This window comes from Mustelus asterias, chromosome 1 (assembly GCF_964213995.1).
Source record: "Mustelus asterias chromosome 1, sMusAst1.hap1.1, whole genome shotgun sequence".
NCBI lineage: Eukaryota > Metazoa > Chordata > Chondrichthyes > Carcharhiniformes > Triakidae > Mustelus > Mustelus asterias.
In genome coordinates, this window is record NC_135801.1 from 82,680,254 (window position 1) to 82,699,983 (window position 19,730).

The window sequence follows — 19,730 nt, forward strand, 5'->3', positions numbered from 1 at the left end:
GGATGAAAAAGTTTACCCTCAAACCCCCTCTCAATCTCCTGCACCTTACTTTAAATTGTGTGCACTTTGTCCAGTAGGGTGGCAATAAGAGCTGCAGAACTTTACACTGAAAGCACTCCCTGCTCCTGCAGTCCATGAAGTTTCTAATATAAAGCAGGGGGCCTCTAGACATGTGATGTCATTGGATGCCTGTCTTTTCGAGAGCTACGATTTCCACGTAAATTTAAATTTGCGGAGCTAAGATTTTGTTGCCTAAACTCGTGAATAATAGTTTTATGATCTGCATGATCAGTTCCAAACCAAGGTAAATAGGGAAAATTTAATGGAGGCTGCAGTCTTTCATTTTGGGAATTGCATTAATGGCAAAGTGCTTTTACGTTTCTCCTGTGTTTTGTTTCAAAGTAAGGAGCCTGTTTATTTTGTACTGCTTAGTACAAGACTATTTCCTTCATGGCCTGTATGTAAAGTGAAACATTTTATCCAAATTGTTTTTACCCTGACAGGAATTTGGGGAAACCTCACAGCCAGTGGACTCTCATGCATTTCAAAAAGGTTTTGTACACTTTATGGGGAGCATATTTGTGAAATACCAGGTGTCTCTTTCCGTTCATCCTCCATCACTTCATTTATTCTCAATAACTCTGTGGAACTTTAGGTTCTCTCTTTTGAGAAAAACAATTGCAATCCATGCAGAATGTCGAGCTCTAACTATATATTATATTTTATATATATAGAAACATAGAAAAACTACAGCACAAAACAGGCCCTTCGGCCCCACAAGTTGTGCCGAACATATCCCTACCTTCTAGGCCTACCTATAACCCTCCATCCTATTAAGTGCCATGTACTCATCCAGGAGTCTCTTAAAAGACCCTATTGAGTTTGCCTCCACCACCACTGACGGCAGCCGATTCCACTCGCCCACCACCCTCTGTGTGGAAAAACTTCCCCCTAACATTTCCCCTGTACCTACCCCCCAGCACCTTAAACCTGTGTCCTCTCGTAGCAGCCATTTCCAGCCTGGGAAAAAGCCTCTGAGAGTCCACCTGATCTATGCCTCTCAACATCTTATACACCTCTATTAGGTCTCCTCTCATCCTACGTCTCTCCAAGGAGAAAAGACTGAGCTCCCTCAGCCTATCCTCATAAGGCATGCCACTCAATCCAGGCAACATCCTCGTAAATCTCCTCTGCACCCTCTCAATCTTTTCCACATCCTTCCTGTAATGAGGCGACCAGAACTGAGCACAGTACTCCAAGTGGGGTCTGACGTGGGTCTTATATAGCTGCATCATTATCCCCGGACTCCTAAACTCAATCCCTCAATTGATAAAGGCCAGCACACCATACGCCTTCTTAACCACCTCCTCCACCCTGCGGGGCCGATTTTAGAGTCCTATGGACCCGGACCCCAAGGTCCTTCTGATCCTCTACCATACTGAGAGTCTTTCCCTTTATATTATACTCCTTCATCCCATTTGACCTGCCAAAATGGACCACTATGCATTTATCTGGGTTGAAGTCCATCTGCCACTTCTCTGCCCAGACTTGCATCCTATCTATGACCCTCTGTAACTTCTGACATCCCTCCAGACTATCCACAACCCCACCAACCTTCGTGTCGTCGGCAAACTTACCAACCCATCCCTCCACTTCCTCATCCAGGTCATTTATGAAAATGACAAACAGCAAGGGTCCCAGAACAGATCCCTGGGGCACACCACTGGTGACTGACCTCCATTTAGAAAAAGACCCATCTATACCCACTCTCTGCTCCGATATATATATATATATATATATATATATATATATATATATATATATATATATATATATATATATATATATATATAATATGTAAATCTCCATCCATGGACTTGTTGACCAACTTAGTTAGCTTGGGCCCATTGAGTCCATCTTGCTCTGTAGAACAATCCTGTCATCCCCATTCCACCCTCTATTCCTGTAATCCTACATGTTTATTTCCCTCAATTCTCTGTCCAATTTCCTTTAGCAATGGTTTATGTGCTTCCACCATCTTCGTACGTCATTACCACTTGTTGAGTTTTATTTTTGTAACAAGTTCTTCATCGCACCCCCTTACAATTCTTGCCCAAAACCATAAATCTGTGTCCCCCTAGTCCTTGTATTATCAGCTAATGGGAAGCTTCTCTTTGTCATAACCATGTACATCTCCAGCAAATCTCCCTACAACCTCCTTTGTTCCAAGGAGAACAACACCAGCTTCTCCAACCCAATCTAACTCTCATTTCTAGAAGTATTCTGGTAAATTTCCCCTGCACCCTTTCAAGCATCCTCACATCTTTCCGAAAGTGTGATGCCAGAACTGGGTGCATTCGTCTAGTTGAGGCCTAACCAGAGCTTTATAAAGGATCAGCATAATTTCCCTGCTTTTGTACTCAGTGCCTCTATTTATAAGCTCAAGATCCTATATGCTTTGTTAACCACTCGCAGTGTGTCCTACCATCTTCAAGCACAGAATTCCGCATGCCCCTCTGCTTTTACAAAGTCTAGAACTGCCACTCAATGGGCCGAATAACCAGTTCTGCTCCTACGCCTGATGCTCTATATTGCATCTCCCTATTCCTTCTACCGAAATGTGTCTCTTTGTGCTTTTCTGTATGAAATTCCATCTGCCACTTGTCTGCCCATTCTGCTGACCTGTCATGTCCCATTGTAGTCCATTGGTATTATCCTCACTGTTTGCCACACCAGCAAGTTCTGTATCACTGGCAAATTTTGAGGTTTTATTCTGTATTCCAACATCCAAGTCATTTATATATTGCAACAAAAAAGCAGTGGTCCTTTTGACCCTTGGAAAACACAACTGTCTGCTATCCCCCAGTCTGAAAAATAACCATTTATCATGACTCGCTGTTTTCTGTCGTAAAGCTAATTCTCTATCCCAAGCTGACACTGACTTTCCAATTCCATAAACCTCAGTTTTATTGGCCTGCCTTATGTGTGGTACTTTGTCTTAAACATTTTCTTAAAATCAATATCAACAACATGCACTACTTTCCCATTCATCAGCCTCCTCTGCTACTTCATCAAAAATTAGCTTAGATCAGTGGAGCATTTTCAGATATTTACAACCCCATGCTGATTCTCCTGACTTCATGACCCCTAACCCCCCCACACACACACACACACACACACACACACACACACACACACACACACGCCACCCCCCCAAATTGCCTGGTGGTCTTCCCTGATTACTAAATGTTGGACAAAAGTAGGCCATTCAGCGCCTTGAGCTGTTCCACCATTCAGTGACATGTTTCTAAATCCTTACCCACCACTGGTATTAAAGTTTATTTATTTATTAGTCACAAGTAAACTTGCATTAACACTGCAATGAAGTTACTGTGAAAATCCTCTAGTCGCCACACTCTGGTGCCTGTTTGGATGCACTGAGGGAGAATTTAGCATGGCCAATGCACCTAACCAGCACATCTTTCGGAAACTGACTCGCCTCCAGTAAATGATCCAAAACACTTTCTTTAGTAAGGGTTTTGCATTTGCTACTCTCCTATCATCTGGCTATTCCCGGTTTAGGACAGATTAGAAGATTATGGCAAACCCTTGCCCTACCTCCAGCCCCACTTCCTTTAGCAACCTTGAATGCAAGGCATCCAGATCAGGTGGCTTATCTCCCTTAAACCTGGCCAGCCTTTCTACCACATCTTGCCTACCAATTTTCACTCCATCCATTTCCTCTACCATGTCAGCATCCTGATCCCCATTAATCTGTTTGGCCACAGTACAGGTGGTAACCTACCAATTCACTAAGTTGTCATGCGTTGCAATGATGCTGTATTGTCGCAGAGAAGATGGTGGATTCGATTGCAATTGGAGAGAATTGTTTGAACACAAATGTTTTGACTGTCCTTTGTCCTTGCTCTTTCCTGAGGCACTGCCAATTATTTGATAGCGCAAAATGCTTTACCTTGGCTAAGGAAAATGCAGTGTTTTGTATTGAAATGTGGACAAGACACTTTGTCGTCTTACCTTTTTTCTCCCTGCCTAATTATGATATGCGCTGTTGGTTGGTAAGGGTACATTCCACTGCCCTCCCCCCCACCCCCATTCCCTGTCTCTCCCAGTTGGACAAGTTTTGCTGGGATACTGTTCCACAGACACTAGGAGGCTCCACCAGGTTACCAAAGTTGCCTATTTTCCTGTGCAAGCTGGGACAGTGAATGAAAGACTTTTAGGTCAAAGGGCAGAATCGCACAGAAGTCCAATAAATACTCTTTCGACATCCCAAGGAGTGATAATCCTGGCCCTCTTTTTTTTCTACACCACAATCACCTGCCTGATTTTTATCATCATTCATTAGATATTACATTACAGAATGCAGTTGCCAACCATTGTAGTGTAATAACTATGATTTAGGAACTATAAGTTCTTGTGTTTTTATACACAAGTATCCAGAGTGCCACATCACTCACTGCCGCACTACGTTCCGGGTTCCAAAGAACAGTGTTATCAATCGGCAGCGCATGGTGTGATTTAGGAAACACATCCCATGAAGCTCCAGCATTTGAGTCTAAGAGTGTGCTTACTTCAAACTGCTGGGAACCACAAGACAAAACACCAACAGAATTGTCGAGGTTAAAATGACTGTGTAGTTCTTTTAATTTATCAATACATTTGTGGAAGAACATTTTTTAAACGGTTCTGGTCTGTCTAACGTGTTTTTGGAAGGAAAGTCTGGCTCAGCTCCAGATAGATGAAGTTGTTAACCATGTCATTTGGATGTTGGCAATTTTAAGGGGGAGGGCAGTAAAATATAAATACTAATCATGATTCTAATTACTGGGGGATATTATACAGCAAATTATAGTTTCATAATCAATTTAAATCAATAAAAAAATTTAAGCTTCTTTAAAGAAAACTAATTGATATGATCGTCAACACTCCTGTGGAACCTGGACTTTAAAATCAGACATCTTGATCACACCGTGCTATACGGTGAAATGCAGAAATGAAAGCAGTGGTTCTCTCCTTAACACCCCCTCTCTCTCAAAAGAATTATTGGGCAGAAACATTTTGTCCTGTGTAAGTGGGTTGACAAGCAAGGAAGCCCTGCCACCAAGCTGCCTGCCCCTGACCTGGCCATGATTTAACAGGGGAGGGTGAGGCCTCACTGCCTGCTCCGCCCTCCCACCAGTCAAGACCGTTAAGTGACCGATTAATGGCTATTCTGCTCTTGCAGTTGTCTCTGTCCAGTTTTGGTGATGTGACTCTGGATTTGTGTGGAGATATTTATGGTACTGCGATTGGCATGGGGAGTGTAAGAAGAGGAGAAGCAGGATGGTGTAATTTTCCATTCTCGGAGAGACATTCCACCCTGATCATGTGCTCCAAAATCTCGCTCTGTAATGGAGAGATGATCAAATTCACCCAAGCTCTCAGGTTCCAGGCTTGCAATTTGCTGGGAAGTTGTCACGTGTTAAACCATTCAAACTGTTAGGCTGCTCTCAAGTGTTCCGTTGAAGATCTTTGCGGTTTTATACTTGTGTAACTATTGAGGGGGGGGAAAATATATTCTATAATTTTGTTTTAATTTTGAAAATTGACAGAAGATCAACAGGAAATTAATTTATTGTTTGTTCCAAAATTATCTGTTTCAGGTTGATGTGGAAGCAAGTGGGAGCAAAAAGCAAAGGCTGGATAAAGAAAACAAGTTGTCCTCTTCAAGCCATAAGGAATCCAGTCATAAGCGGTGTGTATCCGATGTCTCTATTTCTAAAATTAGCGAGAGAGAGAGAGAGATTCCGTGCAACACATTTGAGTTCTCGTCGGACACCTGTCGAACTCGGTATTGCTGACTCACAAGCCAGCGCTGAAAGTGCTTCTTCCTACATTGCATGCTTTGAATATATTTAGCGCACAAACTTGATGAACTGCAATCGCATTCTGTGTGGATCGTAGAAAGAAATTGTCAGTGTTTGAGATATGAACAAACTTTGCATTTCTTAAATTGAGTATCCTTCGATAGAATTCCAATAGTGGATAACACTAGTTTCAAACATTGCACAAAAAGAGCTGGCGTCCCGGCACCCAGGCTACATATTAAAGCACGTCTGCGGTAGAATTACTTGACAAGTTCTGCAAGTATATTTTAACATCTGTCATGAAGGCAGCTACTAACTTGTGAAGGAACACTCCTATTAACTTGAATATAAGCAAAAACATTGTCAATTTAAATATCTTCAACAGCCCTACAGCTAATACATTTTCTGAATTGAAATCTGGTGAATCAGTAAGACATCAAAGTTCTCTTTTGCATTATGTATGAGGGGGAGATTCCAATGGAAGGTTCTCTCTCTGCTTTTCTCTTCTTCCTTCCATTTCAAATTTGAGCGTGGATGTTCTATTCTACTATAACTGTAATGTTGATAGAGAGGTGCTTGCTGCTTGGAGTCTATTATCAAAACTTTTATTCATGGTCCTTGAATTGCTATCCTGTTGCTGTTGGAAAAAGTGACTGAATTCTTAAGTGTGCACTATTCACGTGATAATGAAACATCTAAGAATGTATGTGCCAATAACTTGAGTCAAGAGGCTAGCTCTGTTTTGCTGAATAGAAGGTAACACAAAGATTCTGTTAATTCTTCCTCTTAGAGTTTCCAAGTCTTCCTCTGAGAAGGAAAATCCATTTCTACTGCCACTTCCATCTCCTGTACAGAAACCAGCAAAGGTAGCCCACAAACGGCACAACAGTGGGAGTAGTACTTCCAGCCAAGTCTCCACCATGAGTGCTAATGATACCAAGGATTACAGCAGCAAGAATAATTCTTCATCCAGACCGTTATCTTCCAAGCACAAAAGAACAATGGATAGACAGTCAAGCCACTTAAAAAGCAAGGTAAAAAGGCCATCTCTGCTTTATTTGTCAATTCAAGGATGAGGATATTGTTCAAATGCTATCTTAAATATTTAATGTGTTTTATTGAACATTAGGTGGTGGATATATAATTGTTTGTGTAATTTGTTTAATTGGCTGGTTTAGCTCCTACAAGCTGCTTAAAAGGAAAGCTTTCTTTTCTAGTAAGCAGCCCCATGTTGCCTGCTCACTGATGCTCAGTTCAGATTTGACCTGATTAACTCCCCTCCAGAGCTTATCCCAGCATTGATCCAGTCATAGACACGAGCTGAATGCCAGAGAAAGGGTGGCAATAGCTGACTTCAACATCAAGGCAGTATTTAACTAAACCTCAGCAAAACTGCCGCCAGTGTGAGAACTCTCAGTCGCTGCAATCGTATGTGACAAGAGGATAGTTCTGATTTTCAGAGGCCAATCATCACAGCCCCTGGACATTGCTGCAGGAATTCCTTGGGAAGCATTTTGGGCCTAAATACCTTCAGCTGCTTATTCAGTCAATGTCCATAGCTCTGCCACAAGCTCAGGAGTGGCTTTACTCCACTTTCGCAACTAGCTTCAGCCAGTATTACCAAGTGGATGATCCATCTCGGCCTCCTCCGCAGGTCCCCAGCATCAGCCAATTTGATTCACTCCATGTGATATCAAGAAACAGCTGAAGGCTCTGAGTACTGCAAAGGCTATGAGCCCCGACAACATTTTGACAATAGTCCTGAAGACTTGTGCTCCAGAACTTGCTGTGCTCATAGCCAAGCTCTTCCAGTACAATTACACCACTAGCATCTATCCGACAATGTGGAAAATTACCCAGGTATGTCCTGCACCCAAGAAACAGGACAAATCCAACCCGACCAATTACCATCTACTCTTGATCATCAGCGAAGTGATGGAAGGTGTCATCAACAGTGCTATCAAGTGGTACTTACCCAGCAATTACCTGCTCACAGGCACTCAGTTTGGGTTTTGTCAGGGTCTTTCAGCCCCTGACCTCATTACAGTCTTAGTTCAAACATGGACAAAAGGGCTGAGTGCCAGAGGTGAGGTGAGAGTGACAGCCCTTGACATCAAGGCAGCATTAACACTGACCAAGTATGACATCAAGGAACCCGAGCAAAACTGGAGTCAACGGGAATCAGGGAGAAATCTTCTGCTGGTTGAAGTCATAACTGGCACAAAGTAAGATGGTTGTTGGAGGTCAATCATCTCCAGCTCCAGGACAATACTGCAGGAGTTCCTCAGCTGCTTCATCAATGACCTTCTGTCCATCCTAAGGTCAGAAGTGGGGATATTCAGAGATTGCACATGATCGCAACTCCTCAGATACTGAAGCAGTTCATGTCCAAATGCAGCAAGACCTGGACAATATCCAAGCTTGGACTGACAAGTGGCAAGTAACATTCACACCAAACAAGTGCCAGGCAATGACCATCTCCAACAAGAGAGGATGTAACCAACGCCCCTTGACATTCAATGGCATTACTATCACTGAATCCCCCCATTATCAACATCCTGGGGGTTACCATTGACCAGAAACTGAACTGGACTAGCCACATAAATACTGTGGCTACTAGAGCAAGTCAAAGGCTAGGAATCCTGTGATGAGTAACTCGCCTCCAAAGCCTGTCCACCATCTACAGGGCACAAGTCAGGAGTGTGATGGAATATTCTCCACTTGAGTGCAGCTCCAACAACACTCAAGAAGCTCAACACCAATCAGAACAAAGCAGGCTGCTTGATTGCTACCCCTTTCACAAACATTTAATCCTTCCACCATTAATGAAGAGTGGCAGCCTTGTACACCATCTACAAGGTGCACTGCTGAAGATCATCAATCTTCTTTAGGCAGCACCTTCCAAACCCATGACCACCACCATCTAGATGGATAAGAGCAGCAGATACCTGGGAAAACCACCACCTTGAAGTTCCCGTCCAAGTCACTCATCACCCTGACTTGAAACTATATTGTTGTTCCTTCACCGTCACTGAAATCATAGAATCATAGAAATCATAGAAACCCTACAGTGCAGAAGGAGGCCATTCGGCCCATCGAGTCTGCACCGACCACAATCCCACCCCACATATTTACCCGCTAATCCCTCTAACCTACGCATCCCAGGACTCTAAGGGGCAATTTTTAACCTGGCCAATCAACCTAACCCGCAGATCTTTGGACTGTGGGAGGAAACCGGAGCACCCGGAGGAAACCCACGCAGACACGAGAAGAATGTGCAAACTCCACACAGACAGTGACCCGAGCCAGGAATCGAACCCGGGACCCTGGAGCTGTGAAGCAGCAGTGCTAACCACTGTGCTACCGTGCCGCCCAAATCATGGAACTCTCTCCCTAACAACAGTGTGGGAGTACCTACACTTCAGTTCAAGAAAACAGCTCACCACCACCTTCTGATGGGCAATAAATGCTGGCTTAGTCAACATCCCACAAAAAATGAATTCCTGTCTCCCCCCATAACCTTTGATGCCCTTGTCTAACAATCTTATCTAACTCAGCCTTGATTAAATTTAAGGACCCAGCCTCCACCACCTTCAGGGGAAGAGAATTCCACACACTAATGGCCCTCAGAGAAAAGAATTCTCCTCTCTCCTGTCAAAAAGAGAGGCCTCTTATTCTTAAACAATGTTCCTGAGCTCCAGCTTCCTCCACAAGAGGAAATATCCTCCCGGTATCCACCCCCTCTAGTCCCCTGAAGATCTTTATTTCAATAAAATCACCCTGCATTCTTCTAAGCCCCAATGGGCATAGGCCCACTCTATTCAATCTTTCTTCCTGGGATAAGCCCTTCATTCCAGGAATGAGTCGAGTGAACTTTCTCTGAACTACTTCTAAAGCCCTTCTTCAAATAAGGAAACCAAAACTGTACACAGTACTCCAAATGTGGCCTCACCAATGGCCTGTACAGCTGCAGTCAAACTTCCCTACTTTTAGATTCAATTTCCCTTGCAATAAGCATCAACATCCCATTTGCCTTCCTATTCACTTGCTGCAATATGATTCATGTACAGGGCACTCTCTGCTACTGAGTTCTGCAATTTCTCTCCATTTAAATGGTATACTGCTTTTCTACTTACCAGAGTGAACACATTCACATTTTCCCATGTTATATTCCCATCTGTTATATTTGTGTCCACTTGCTTAACCTATCTATATCCCTTTTCAGACACACTATCTTCTCTTGACAACTCACTTTACCAACCTAACTTGATGTCATTGCCAAATTTAGCAGTTCTACATTTGGTCCCTTCATCCAAGTCATTGATATAGATTGTAATGGTTGAGGACCCAGCACTGATCGATGTGACATTTCACTAGTTGCAGCTTTGCCAATCCAAAGTAGACCCATATATGCGACTGTCTGCTTCCTGTTAGCTAACCAACCTTATATCCATGCTAGTACGTTACCCCCTACACTCTGTGCTCTTGTGCAGTAACCTTTGACATGACACCTTACTAAATGCCTTTTGGAAATCCAAATGCATCATATCCACTGGTCTCCCCTTCTCCACCTTGTTTAGTATTTCATCAAAAAACTCTCTAATAGATTTGTTAAACATGACTTCCCTTTCTCAAAGCTATGTTGGCTCTGCCGGGTCACATTGTGATTTTCTTAGTACCCTGCTATAACCTCCTTCATAATAGAATCCAGCACTTTTCCTATGACAGATGTTAGACCAACTAGTTATAATAGTAGTTTTCTGCTTTCTGACCTTTTAAAATGTTTTGCACTAGCTATTTTGCAATGTTCCATAACCTAAGGAATTTTGGAAGATTATAACCAATGCATCTGCTCTCTGTTCTGCAGCTTCTTTTAAGATCCTGGGGACTGGTCAGCCTATCGGTCTAATAGTTTCACAGCACTTTTTCCCTGGTGATGGTGATTGTTTTAAGTTTATCCCTCCCCATCACCTCTTGATGTTCTATTATCTTTGGGGAGTTTTCTAAGTCCCTCTCCCATGAAGACAAACACAAAATACCTGTTCAGTGCCTCTACCATTTCTTAGTTTTCCATTATCAATTCCCCAGGCTCACTCCCTAGAGGACCAACAGTAGCTTTAGTTGCAAAGTTCCTAATCAAATAATTGTAGAAGTTCTTTCTATTTTTATATCGTATAGCTATCTTTCTCTCGTACTTTGATTCTTAAAAGAGGCAGAAAGCAAAGAATGCCTAGAAAAGAAAATAAACTCTGTCCAATCCTCTTACCACTAATCATTTTAGATTTGTAGCGTCTCTTTCAACTTAACTTCCTTATTTAGCCACAGATAATGCATCCTTCTCTAAGAGCCATCCCCTTTAACTGGAATCTTCGCTGAGAGTTATCAAATATCTCCATCTCCAAATATCTCCATAACAGTTGCCCAAGCAACTCTCTGTCATAGCCATAGAGGCCCTTTGACCCATCAAGTCCACACCAGCCTTTTAACCTTGTTTCCCTTAGCCAGCTCTGCCATCATACCCTGGTAGTTGCCTTTATTTAGGCTTAAAACACTAGTCATGGACCCACACTTCTCACTTTCAAATTGAATGTGAAATTCAATTGTGTTGCGATCGCTTTCTCTTACAAGCTCCTTTATCATGAGGTTATTGATTAATCCTGTCTCAGTGCACATTACCAGGGTTAGGATATCCTACTCTCTGGTTGGCCATAGGACATACTGCTCTTTGAAATTGTCCTAAAAACTTCCTATGAACTCATTTTCCAGGCTACCTGTACCAGCTTCTCCCAATCTATCTGCATGTAGATTAAAGTCACCCATACATGCCTCCTTCATTATTTCCTGTATGTTCTGTGCAGCTACTGTGAGGAGGTCTATAAACTACTCCTATAAGTGACCGCTCAGCTTTACTATTTCCAACCTCTACCCAAGCTGATTCTTCATGCTGAACTTTCAAGCTAAGCTTATCTCCCAGCACTGAACTAATGCCACTTATTCCACATCAATGCCATTCTGACATTGGCTACAAGTAAGAAGTCTCACAACACCAGGTTAAAGTCCAACAGGTTTATTTGGTAGCAAAAGCCACTAGCTTTTGGAGCACTGCTCCTTTGTCAGGTAAGTGGGAATTATTGGCTACAGGAGCAGAGTAGTAGCTAGGTACTGTGTGAAGAGTGACTCGCCTCCTGACCCTTCAAAGCCTCAGTACCACGCACAAGGTTCAAGACAGAAGTGTGATGGAATATATGCACTTTCCCTGGATGACTGCAGCTACAACAGCACTCCAGAAACTCAACACCATCCCGGCCAGAGCAGTTCACTTAATCAGCCTCTGAATTTAGTATGTAGCGTACATCACTGTGGTAGGAATGATCTGAAGGATGAGTTGCAGCAATTTGCTGACCTGCATTTCCCATTACGGGTGCTGACGGGTTGGCTGTCTTCGCCAGCATTTTCTGTTATTGTTTCAGATTTGTAGTTTTTATTTGTCCTGAATTGTTGAGATATGATTGAAGGATTCTTGGATCAATGTCTGGACAATTTATGCAAGGTTTCCTTTTAATTATGTATAAAATGAACACCGTTTTTATCAATGACTGAGGACTCCGATTATCAAAATCGTTGATAATTGAATAATGCTACAGGAATAATTGGAAATGTATGGCAACATTTTAGCGGGAGGAGCTTTAGTTCTTTTCTGCAGTTTCCCCTTCCTGTCTAAAAGGAAAGTGATTCCTGGTTAAGACGTGGTTCAGGGTTTTTGACTGGGTTTCTGCAGCCTTGACCAAGTGGTTGTTTTTCGTATGGAAGTATTGCAGCTCTCCCTGCCAACCACATGAACGTGCTCTTTTCAGCAATGGTCAATAGATAGCAATTGATTTGAAAAGGTGGCTTCCTCCCTCCCTGAGATGCACTGCCGCCACTGAGATCCACTAATACAGCACAAACATGGGATGGATAGACAGGATCCTCCTGTTCTTTGTGGCTCCGTGCCATGTCCTATGGTATACTTGCCTATGTGGGAAAGCCGAAACCTGATGGAATTTAAACCTGATGGATGTTTTTTTTTGTACTATTGTGACTTTTAAAGGATTCAAATTAACATCTGTAAAACTTGCTTATCCACAGGTGTCTTACCAAGGTACTGCCAGTAATACCACTCCAGAGCAATCCTTCCCGAATGGAAATTCCAAACCCACAAGGCCTCTACTCAAATTTGATGACAAGTAATTTATTTTGATTTTGTTTGTTCTTCTCCATCGCACCAAAATATAACCAAGAGTGACTACAACTTCATACTGACCCCTAGTCCCTTTCTCTTCAGGCAGTATCCAGTAGAGCACCACTTGCGAGAAGCCAAGAAAGTGAAGCACAAGGCCGATGTCATGGTAAGTTACTCGTGGTGACATCAGCACTGTGGAGAAAGAAAGCATTCATTTTGCTGTATTAGGCTTTGGTTGACAGTTTCTTCCTTGATTAACTAACAAATTTAACAAGGATTTAGAAGATGGCCTGAGTCTTAAGAGCATACGAGGAAATGCCATTCGGCCCATCAAGTTCATACTTTAGAGAGACCATGTAAACCTATGTTAGCGTGGATATCAAAGAAATGGCACGGTCAGTTCACCAGGATGTTACTGGCAATGAGATTGTTACAAAAAGAGGCTTAAGTTAGTTTTTTTAAATTAGAGCTTTAAAATTACATAACCTATGGAGAACTTCAAGCTAATAAGAGGCTATGATATAATAATGAAGTGTTTCATTGAGATATTTACGGAATTAATTCAAAGAAAGCTTGAAAAAAAATTAACCAGGAATTAAACTCCAAACTGCTTTTGAAGCAGAGTTTGTAATTCCTTTTTAAAAGGCACTAGTCACTTTAATAGCCTTTAAAAAGGCTATTAAGACAAATGAGGAATATTCTTGTTAATGGGACTAAACTAGCTGGAAGAGAAAAGCAGCGCAGGACCAATGGACAAGATTGCCTGTTTCTGTGCCGTGATGTTCTATGATTCTCTGCACTCTGCTTCACTTGTGAAAGAAACAACTGCACCAACTATAACTGCACTCGCTCCTTCAGCCACCAAGATCCCGAGATGATTCCGAGAAGCATGAATGTAAAAAGGGATGGCATACTCACAAAGAGGAGGTTAGGTGAGCTGACCAAAAGCTTGGTCAATGAGGGATCTTAAAGGAGCTGGTGAAGGTTTAAGATCGAGAGTGTGGGGAATCCCAGGAGGAATTTAAACAGCAGGGTGAGAATTCAAAAATAAAAATGCAGGTAACGGAGCGTCACGGTGGCATAGTGGTTAGCACTGCTGCCTCACAGCGCCAGGGACCCAGGTTCAATTCCAGCCTTGGGTCACTGTCTATATGGAGTTTGCACGTTCTCCCCATGTCTGCGTAGTTTCCTCCGGATGCTCCGGTTTCCTCCCACAGTCCAAAGATGTGCAGTTTAGGTTGATTGACAATGCTAAAATTGACCCTAGTGTCAGGGGGATTAGCAGGGTAAATACGTGGGGTTACAGGGGGGTAAGGCCTGGGTGGGATTGTGGTTGGTACAGACTCGATGGGCCGAATGGCCGCCTCCTCCACTGTAGGGATTCTATGTAACAAAGCTTTGGCTGACCTCAAATTTATGGAGCATGAGGGGTTGGGCCAGGAGGTCTTTGGAGACGCTGAGACATGGATGATGATTTGAGCAGTAGGTGAGTTGAGGTGGGAAAAGAAGTGTGCGATATTTGAGATGAAGCTAGGCAGTCTGTGATGGAAAGAATACGGAATTGGTAGCTCTGCTTGTGGACAGACAGGGCAGTAAGTTTTCAAACAGCTGATTTAGCTTGTGACCCTGGCCAGAAAGAGAGCTGGAGTTGATGATGAGTGCACAGGGTTTGTTGGGATTGCCAAGGAATTCTGCTTTGGGAACAATTGTCTTTTTTCCCTGACATTAGAGAAAAAAGTTTTTGATACATTTATGTGGCAATCTGATGCAGTTTTATTATCATAAAGAAATATACACTTAAATCAGGCTTGTATACCACCTGTGAGAACCTGATTTTAAATAGCTGAAAATGAATTTTAAAAACTACTAGCTTCATTTAGTCACTTTCTTAGTAAATTGATTCCTACATAATTTAAATAAAATTTAATCTATTGGTTCCCTCTCTTAAAAAGGATGCTTTAGTTTAGGAGCCTAAGTAGTGGAACTCACCACGACAAATAATCTAATCTGGAACATGACCAGTTTTGTGGGTGAGACTGGCTTATGGCACAATGTTTTAAACTTGGTGGGGGAGAAAAACTAATGGAAACTCAATTTGTGCTGAACATTACTTCATTAGAACAAAGAAAATTACAGCACAGAAACAGGCCCTTGGACCCTCCAAGCCTGCACCGACCATCCTGCCTGTGTGAACTAAAACCCCCTACTCTTCCGGGTACCATATCCCTCCATTCCCATCCTATTTGTCAGATGCCCCTTAAAAGTTACTATCGTATCTGCTTTCACTACTGCCCCTGGCAGCAAGTTCCAGTCACCCACTACTCTCTGTGTAAAATAAAACAATTGCCTCGTACATCTCCTTTAAACCTTGCCCCTCGCACCTTAAACCTATGCCCTTTAGTAATTGACTCTTCCACCCTGGGAAAAAGATTCTGACTATCCACTCTGTCCATGTCCCTCATAAACTTGTAGACTTCTATCAGGTCGCCCCTCAACCTCCGTTGTTAATTCCTCAATCTTTTGTGCCAATGAGATCAGGTCACTTGCAATGGAAAAATGCACAAAAACTAGTGGAAACCCCAGATTGCAGTGTATTTAAAGTAAAATTTATTTATTAGTCACAAGTAAGGCTTACATTAACACTGCAATTAAGTTACTGTGAAATTCCCCTAGTCGCCACACTTCGGCACCCTTTTGGGTCAATGCACCTAACCAGCACTGTGGGAGGAAACAGGAGCACTCGGAGGAAACCCACGCAGACACGTGGAGAATGTGCAAACTCCACACAGACAGTGACCCAAGCTGGGAATCGAACCCAGGTCCCTGGCGCTTTGAGGCAGCAGTGCTAACCATTGTGCCACCATACCACCCCTAGGTTTTTAATAAAAGTAACACTTCTATTAAGTTGAAGGAATTTGCAGCTTGTCCATATCTGGATATCAGATGAGCTGTTTTACACACCAGTAGTAAAAGAATTGAGAGCAGTCGTAGAGAGAGAGGGCTAAATGGGGAAGCTGATCCCATGCCTGTGGATATCATCACTGCAGGATAGCTTGTAATTATCTTTTTCTAAGAAAAAGAATATCTTCATTGCTGAATTTAGTTTGGCCAAACCAGGATTAAAAGCTTTGATAATTAATTGTGTGTGATTATCTTATAAGAGATTCAGATTTGCCCTTTTATCATCAAAACTTCCATCTGCTTTATTCACAGTGGGCTTGTTTCTTCATCTTTGGCACTGCTGTGTCTAAAGCCAAATGGAGAATTAATTTGTGATTTTTCTTTTACATTATCCAGTGAAGAGATAAAACCTCTAGAAATTGAAGATTGTTATTTTGGTAGGAAGTTTTGCTTTAAGGAGAATGTCTTTTTGTCACATTTTCTAAATGATTATAAGCGTTTATTCATTTTAATGGTTTGTGTTATTTCTGATGTTCTGTTGCTCATGGTTTACGCTACAAGATGAATAAAAGGCACAATTTGAGGCTAACGGTAATTATTTAAGCTAGAATTGTTTGAAAACTGAATTGTACTTTACTGAGGAATTTTCCACTTATTCTTTCACAAACTGTGGGTATCGCTGGCAAGGTCAACATTTGTTGCCCATCCTTGATTGCCCTCAAGAAGGTGGTGGTGCGCGACCACCTTGACCTCTGTAATCCATGTGTAGGTGCACCCACGGATTCCTTGCCATTTTTTTAAAGCTACTTTGTACCACTGAGTAGCTTACAATGCTACCTCAGAGGGCAGTCGAGCGTCAACCTCATTGCTGTGGGTCCAGAATCACATGTAGGCCAGGCTGGGTTAGGACAGCCGATTTCCTTCCTTGAAGAGCATCAGTGAACCAGATGAGTTTTTACGACAATCTGATGGTTTCAGTGTCACCATTACTGAGACCCGCTCTTAATTCCAAATTTATTGATTAATTGAATTTAAATTTCACCAGTAGCCATGGTGGGATTTGAACTTGTGACCCAAGAACATAAGCTTTGGCCTTTGGATTGCTAGTCCAGTAACATTTTCCTCCCGCTCCTCTTCTGAAGGAAGTTGCTTGCGCAATAAAGCACATGGCTGTTGCATATCCTTCAGTCACTTGCTTGGGTGGCCGTTATTGATGTGCGTCTGTGAGCGGTGCCAAGCTATTCCGTCCATGGACAAGAGCAGTAAGAGTTTTAACACCACCAGGTTAAAGTCCAACCGGTTTATTTGGTAGCAAATACCATTAGCTTTCGGAGCACTGTGTCTCTGTGCCCTGTTTGAGAGCAGGTTTCCACTCCATCTGACGAAGGAGCAGCGCTCCGAAAGCTAATGGTATTTGCTACCAAATAAACCTGTTGGACTTTAACCTGGTGTTGTTAAAACTCTTACTGTGTTTACCCCAGTCCAACGCTGGCATCTCCACATCATGGACAAGAGCAGCAGAGCAGAGGCCTGTTCAATCTTGCCCTTGATCCAGTGACTACTCTGGCCCAGGGGTCCCGAGGCACGTCATAGTGTTCAAACTGCCACCCCAGCTGAGAGAATCTTAACTGCACACACCAGAGATTCAACTGATGTTTTTTATTTTTAAATATAAATCTCGTGATAAGTAAATCAAAGGAATGACCACCTTTTTAACATTCAGCCTATTTCTTCCCCACAATTTAGTTAGACAAGATTGGGAAAGCTTTCAATTACTTGGATGCTGCACTGTCATTTGTGGAAAGTGGAATAGCCATGGAAAGTGAGGCACAGCCACCAAAGTCTGCTTATACCATGTTTTCTGAAACCGTGGATTTAATCAAGTAAGTGTCCTTGTGTCTTGATCTGGCCAACAAACTAACCCCTTTCTTCAGACATTGATGATCTTAATGTGCTTATAAAGCAACAATGTCCTATTGGCAATTTTCCATTTTCAACTATCGTTCTATTAAAAATATTTCAGTGTAAATTTCATTTTCTAACTTCCTTGCAGGTACATTATGAAACTAAAAAACTTCACCGACTCATCAGCAACTACTGTAGAAAAAATATTTGTAGTATTATGGTAGGTAACAGCTTGCACTTAATGTTGAGTCTTTTTAATGTAAGAAGATATCCTAAACAAGCCACAAAAACAAAGATACCCCAACAAAGTTACGTTGGGGTAAAGGTTATGTTTAATAACGAAAAAGTCTGATTAAATTGCTAGGTTTTGTGTTAAGGTTCTTGATGATGTCTACATCAGTATGGAACTGAGACAGCTGGAGGTGGCAGCAGGGGGCAGATGTGGGAAAGGCAGATGCTTGTGACAGAAAGCGGTTTCAGAGGCAGGGAAGGGCAAAGCCAGGGAGGGAGCTCCAGAGGAAGACGAGGATCAGTGGATAGGAAAGTACAGAGAACAGGGGATGGGGAGCAATGGATGTAGGTGCAGAGTTTTAGGCAAATTGCAACTTGGGAAGAGTGAAACTTAAAGGGTCAGCAAGGAAAGTAAGTAATCAGGTCTGGAAGTTATGGCGTGAATAATAGACTCAGTGGGACAAGAGGTTGAGGAGGGCAATAGTGCAAAGGTGGAAATATGGTGGCTCAGATGTGGGATTTGAAACTCATCTCAGAATCAAGCAGAATATTGAGAATGCACACTGTTGGCCCCAGCATGAGGGAGCTGTACAAGTCAGGAGTGTGATGGAATATTCTCCCCTTGCTTAGATGAGTACAGCCTCATCAACACTCAAAAACAGTGATGGGCAACCTAGGCTGGTGAGGGGGCCACATGAGTGACTGCCTTTCACCTCAGTGGGCCGCAAGATTGAAATCGGGCATGTTTGCTCACCATGAACCCATGAATAAAATTAAATACATTTAATACACTGGATATTAAGCTATAGCAAATGCTTAATCGTTCATATATTAATAGAATGGCCATCAACTTCAAGTGGTAAAAAGAAAATAAATATTTACGCTTAATTGGATGCAGAGGGAGTGCACGGCTCTCACAGCCAATGTTTTGTGCAATCAGCACTCACTGTGCTTCACTGACTCTTGCTTTACGTGCGTATTTTGTCAGTCATACTGGTAGGAAAAAGGTCATGTGGATAGAAACCAGTGGAATTTGGCAACTCTGCGTGTGAGCAACAGTCAACAAAATGTCTCGTGGGCCACACTCAGAACTCTGGGCTGCATGTGGCCCCCGGTCTGCAGATTGCCCACGAATACTCAAGAAGGTTGACACCATCCAGGATAAAGCAACCTGCTTAATCGACACCCCATCCACCATCTAAACATTCACCTCCTCCACCCCTGGCACATGGTGTCAGCAGTGTGTTTTATTAATGGGATGCAGCATTTTACCAAGGCTCCTTTGACAGCACCTTCCAAACCTTCAACCTCGGCCACCTAGAAGGACTAAGATAGCAACACATGGGAACACCATCACCACACGTTCACCTCTGGGTCATGCATAGTCTTGACTTGGAACTATAGCGCTGTTCTTTCACTGTTGCTGGGTCAAGAACCTGGAACTCCCTTCCTTGCAGTAATGTGGGTGCATTTGCACCACATGGACTGCAGCAGTTCAAGAATGCAGCTCACCACCACCGCAAGAGAAATTAGTGATGGGGCCAACAATCGCTGGCCTTGGTAGCAACACTCATGTCACATGAATGGATTTAACAAAAGGGGAT

At 42.7% G+C, this 19,730-nt stretch overlaps 2 protein-coding genes across 3 annotated transcripts in view; both read left to right on the forward strand.

The window, feature by feature from the left end:
* Nucleotides 1-18,171, forward strand: part of LOC144494776 (AF4/FMR2 family member 1-like) — a 135,687-nt gene extending 117,516 nt beyond the window's left edge. For both annotated transcript variants that reach the window (XM_078214105.1, XM_078214096.1), the window contains exons 12-17: nucleotides 5,664-5,755; nucleotides 6,658-6,901; nucleotides 12,996-13,093; nucleotides 13,192-13,255; nucleotides 17,737-17,873; nucleotides 18,044-18,171. In XM_078214105.1, the coding sequence (XP_078070231.1) occupies nucleotides 5,664-5,755; nucleotides 6,658-6,901; nucleotides 12,996-13,093; nucleotides 13,192-13,255; nucleotides 17,737-17,873; nucleotides 18,044-18,119 (711 nt within the window). In that variant the 3' untranslated portion in view covers nucleotides 18,120-18,171. The remainder of the gene's footprint in view (nucleotides 1-5,663; nucleotides 5,756-6,657; nucleotides 6,902-12,995; nucleotides 13,094-13,191; nucleotides 13,256-17,736; nucleotides 17,874-18,043) is intronic.
* A 294-nt stretch (nucleotides 18,172-18,465) lies between these two features.
* The window catches only part of LOC144508217 (AF4/FMR2 family member 3-like), a 5,160-nt gene continuing 3,895 nt past the window's right edge, over nucleotides 18,466-19,730 (forward strand). The window contains exon 1 of the mRNA XM_078236067.1: nucleotides 18,466-18,471. Within this exon, the coding sequence (XP_078092193.1) occupies nucleotides 18,466-18,471 (6 nt within the window). The remainder of the gene's footprint in view (nucleotides 18,472-19,730) is intronic.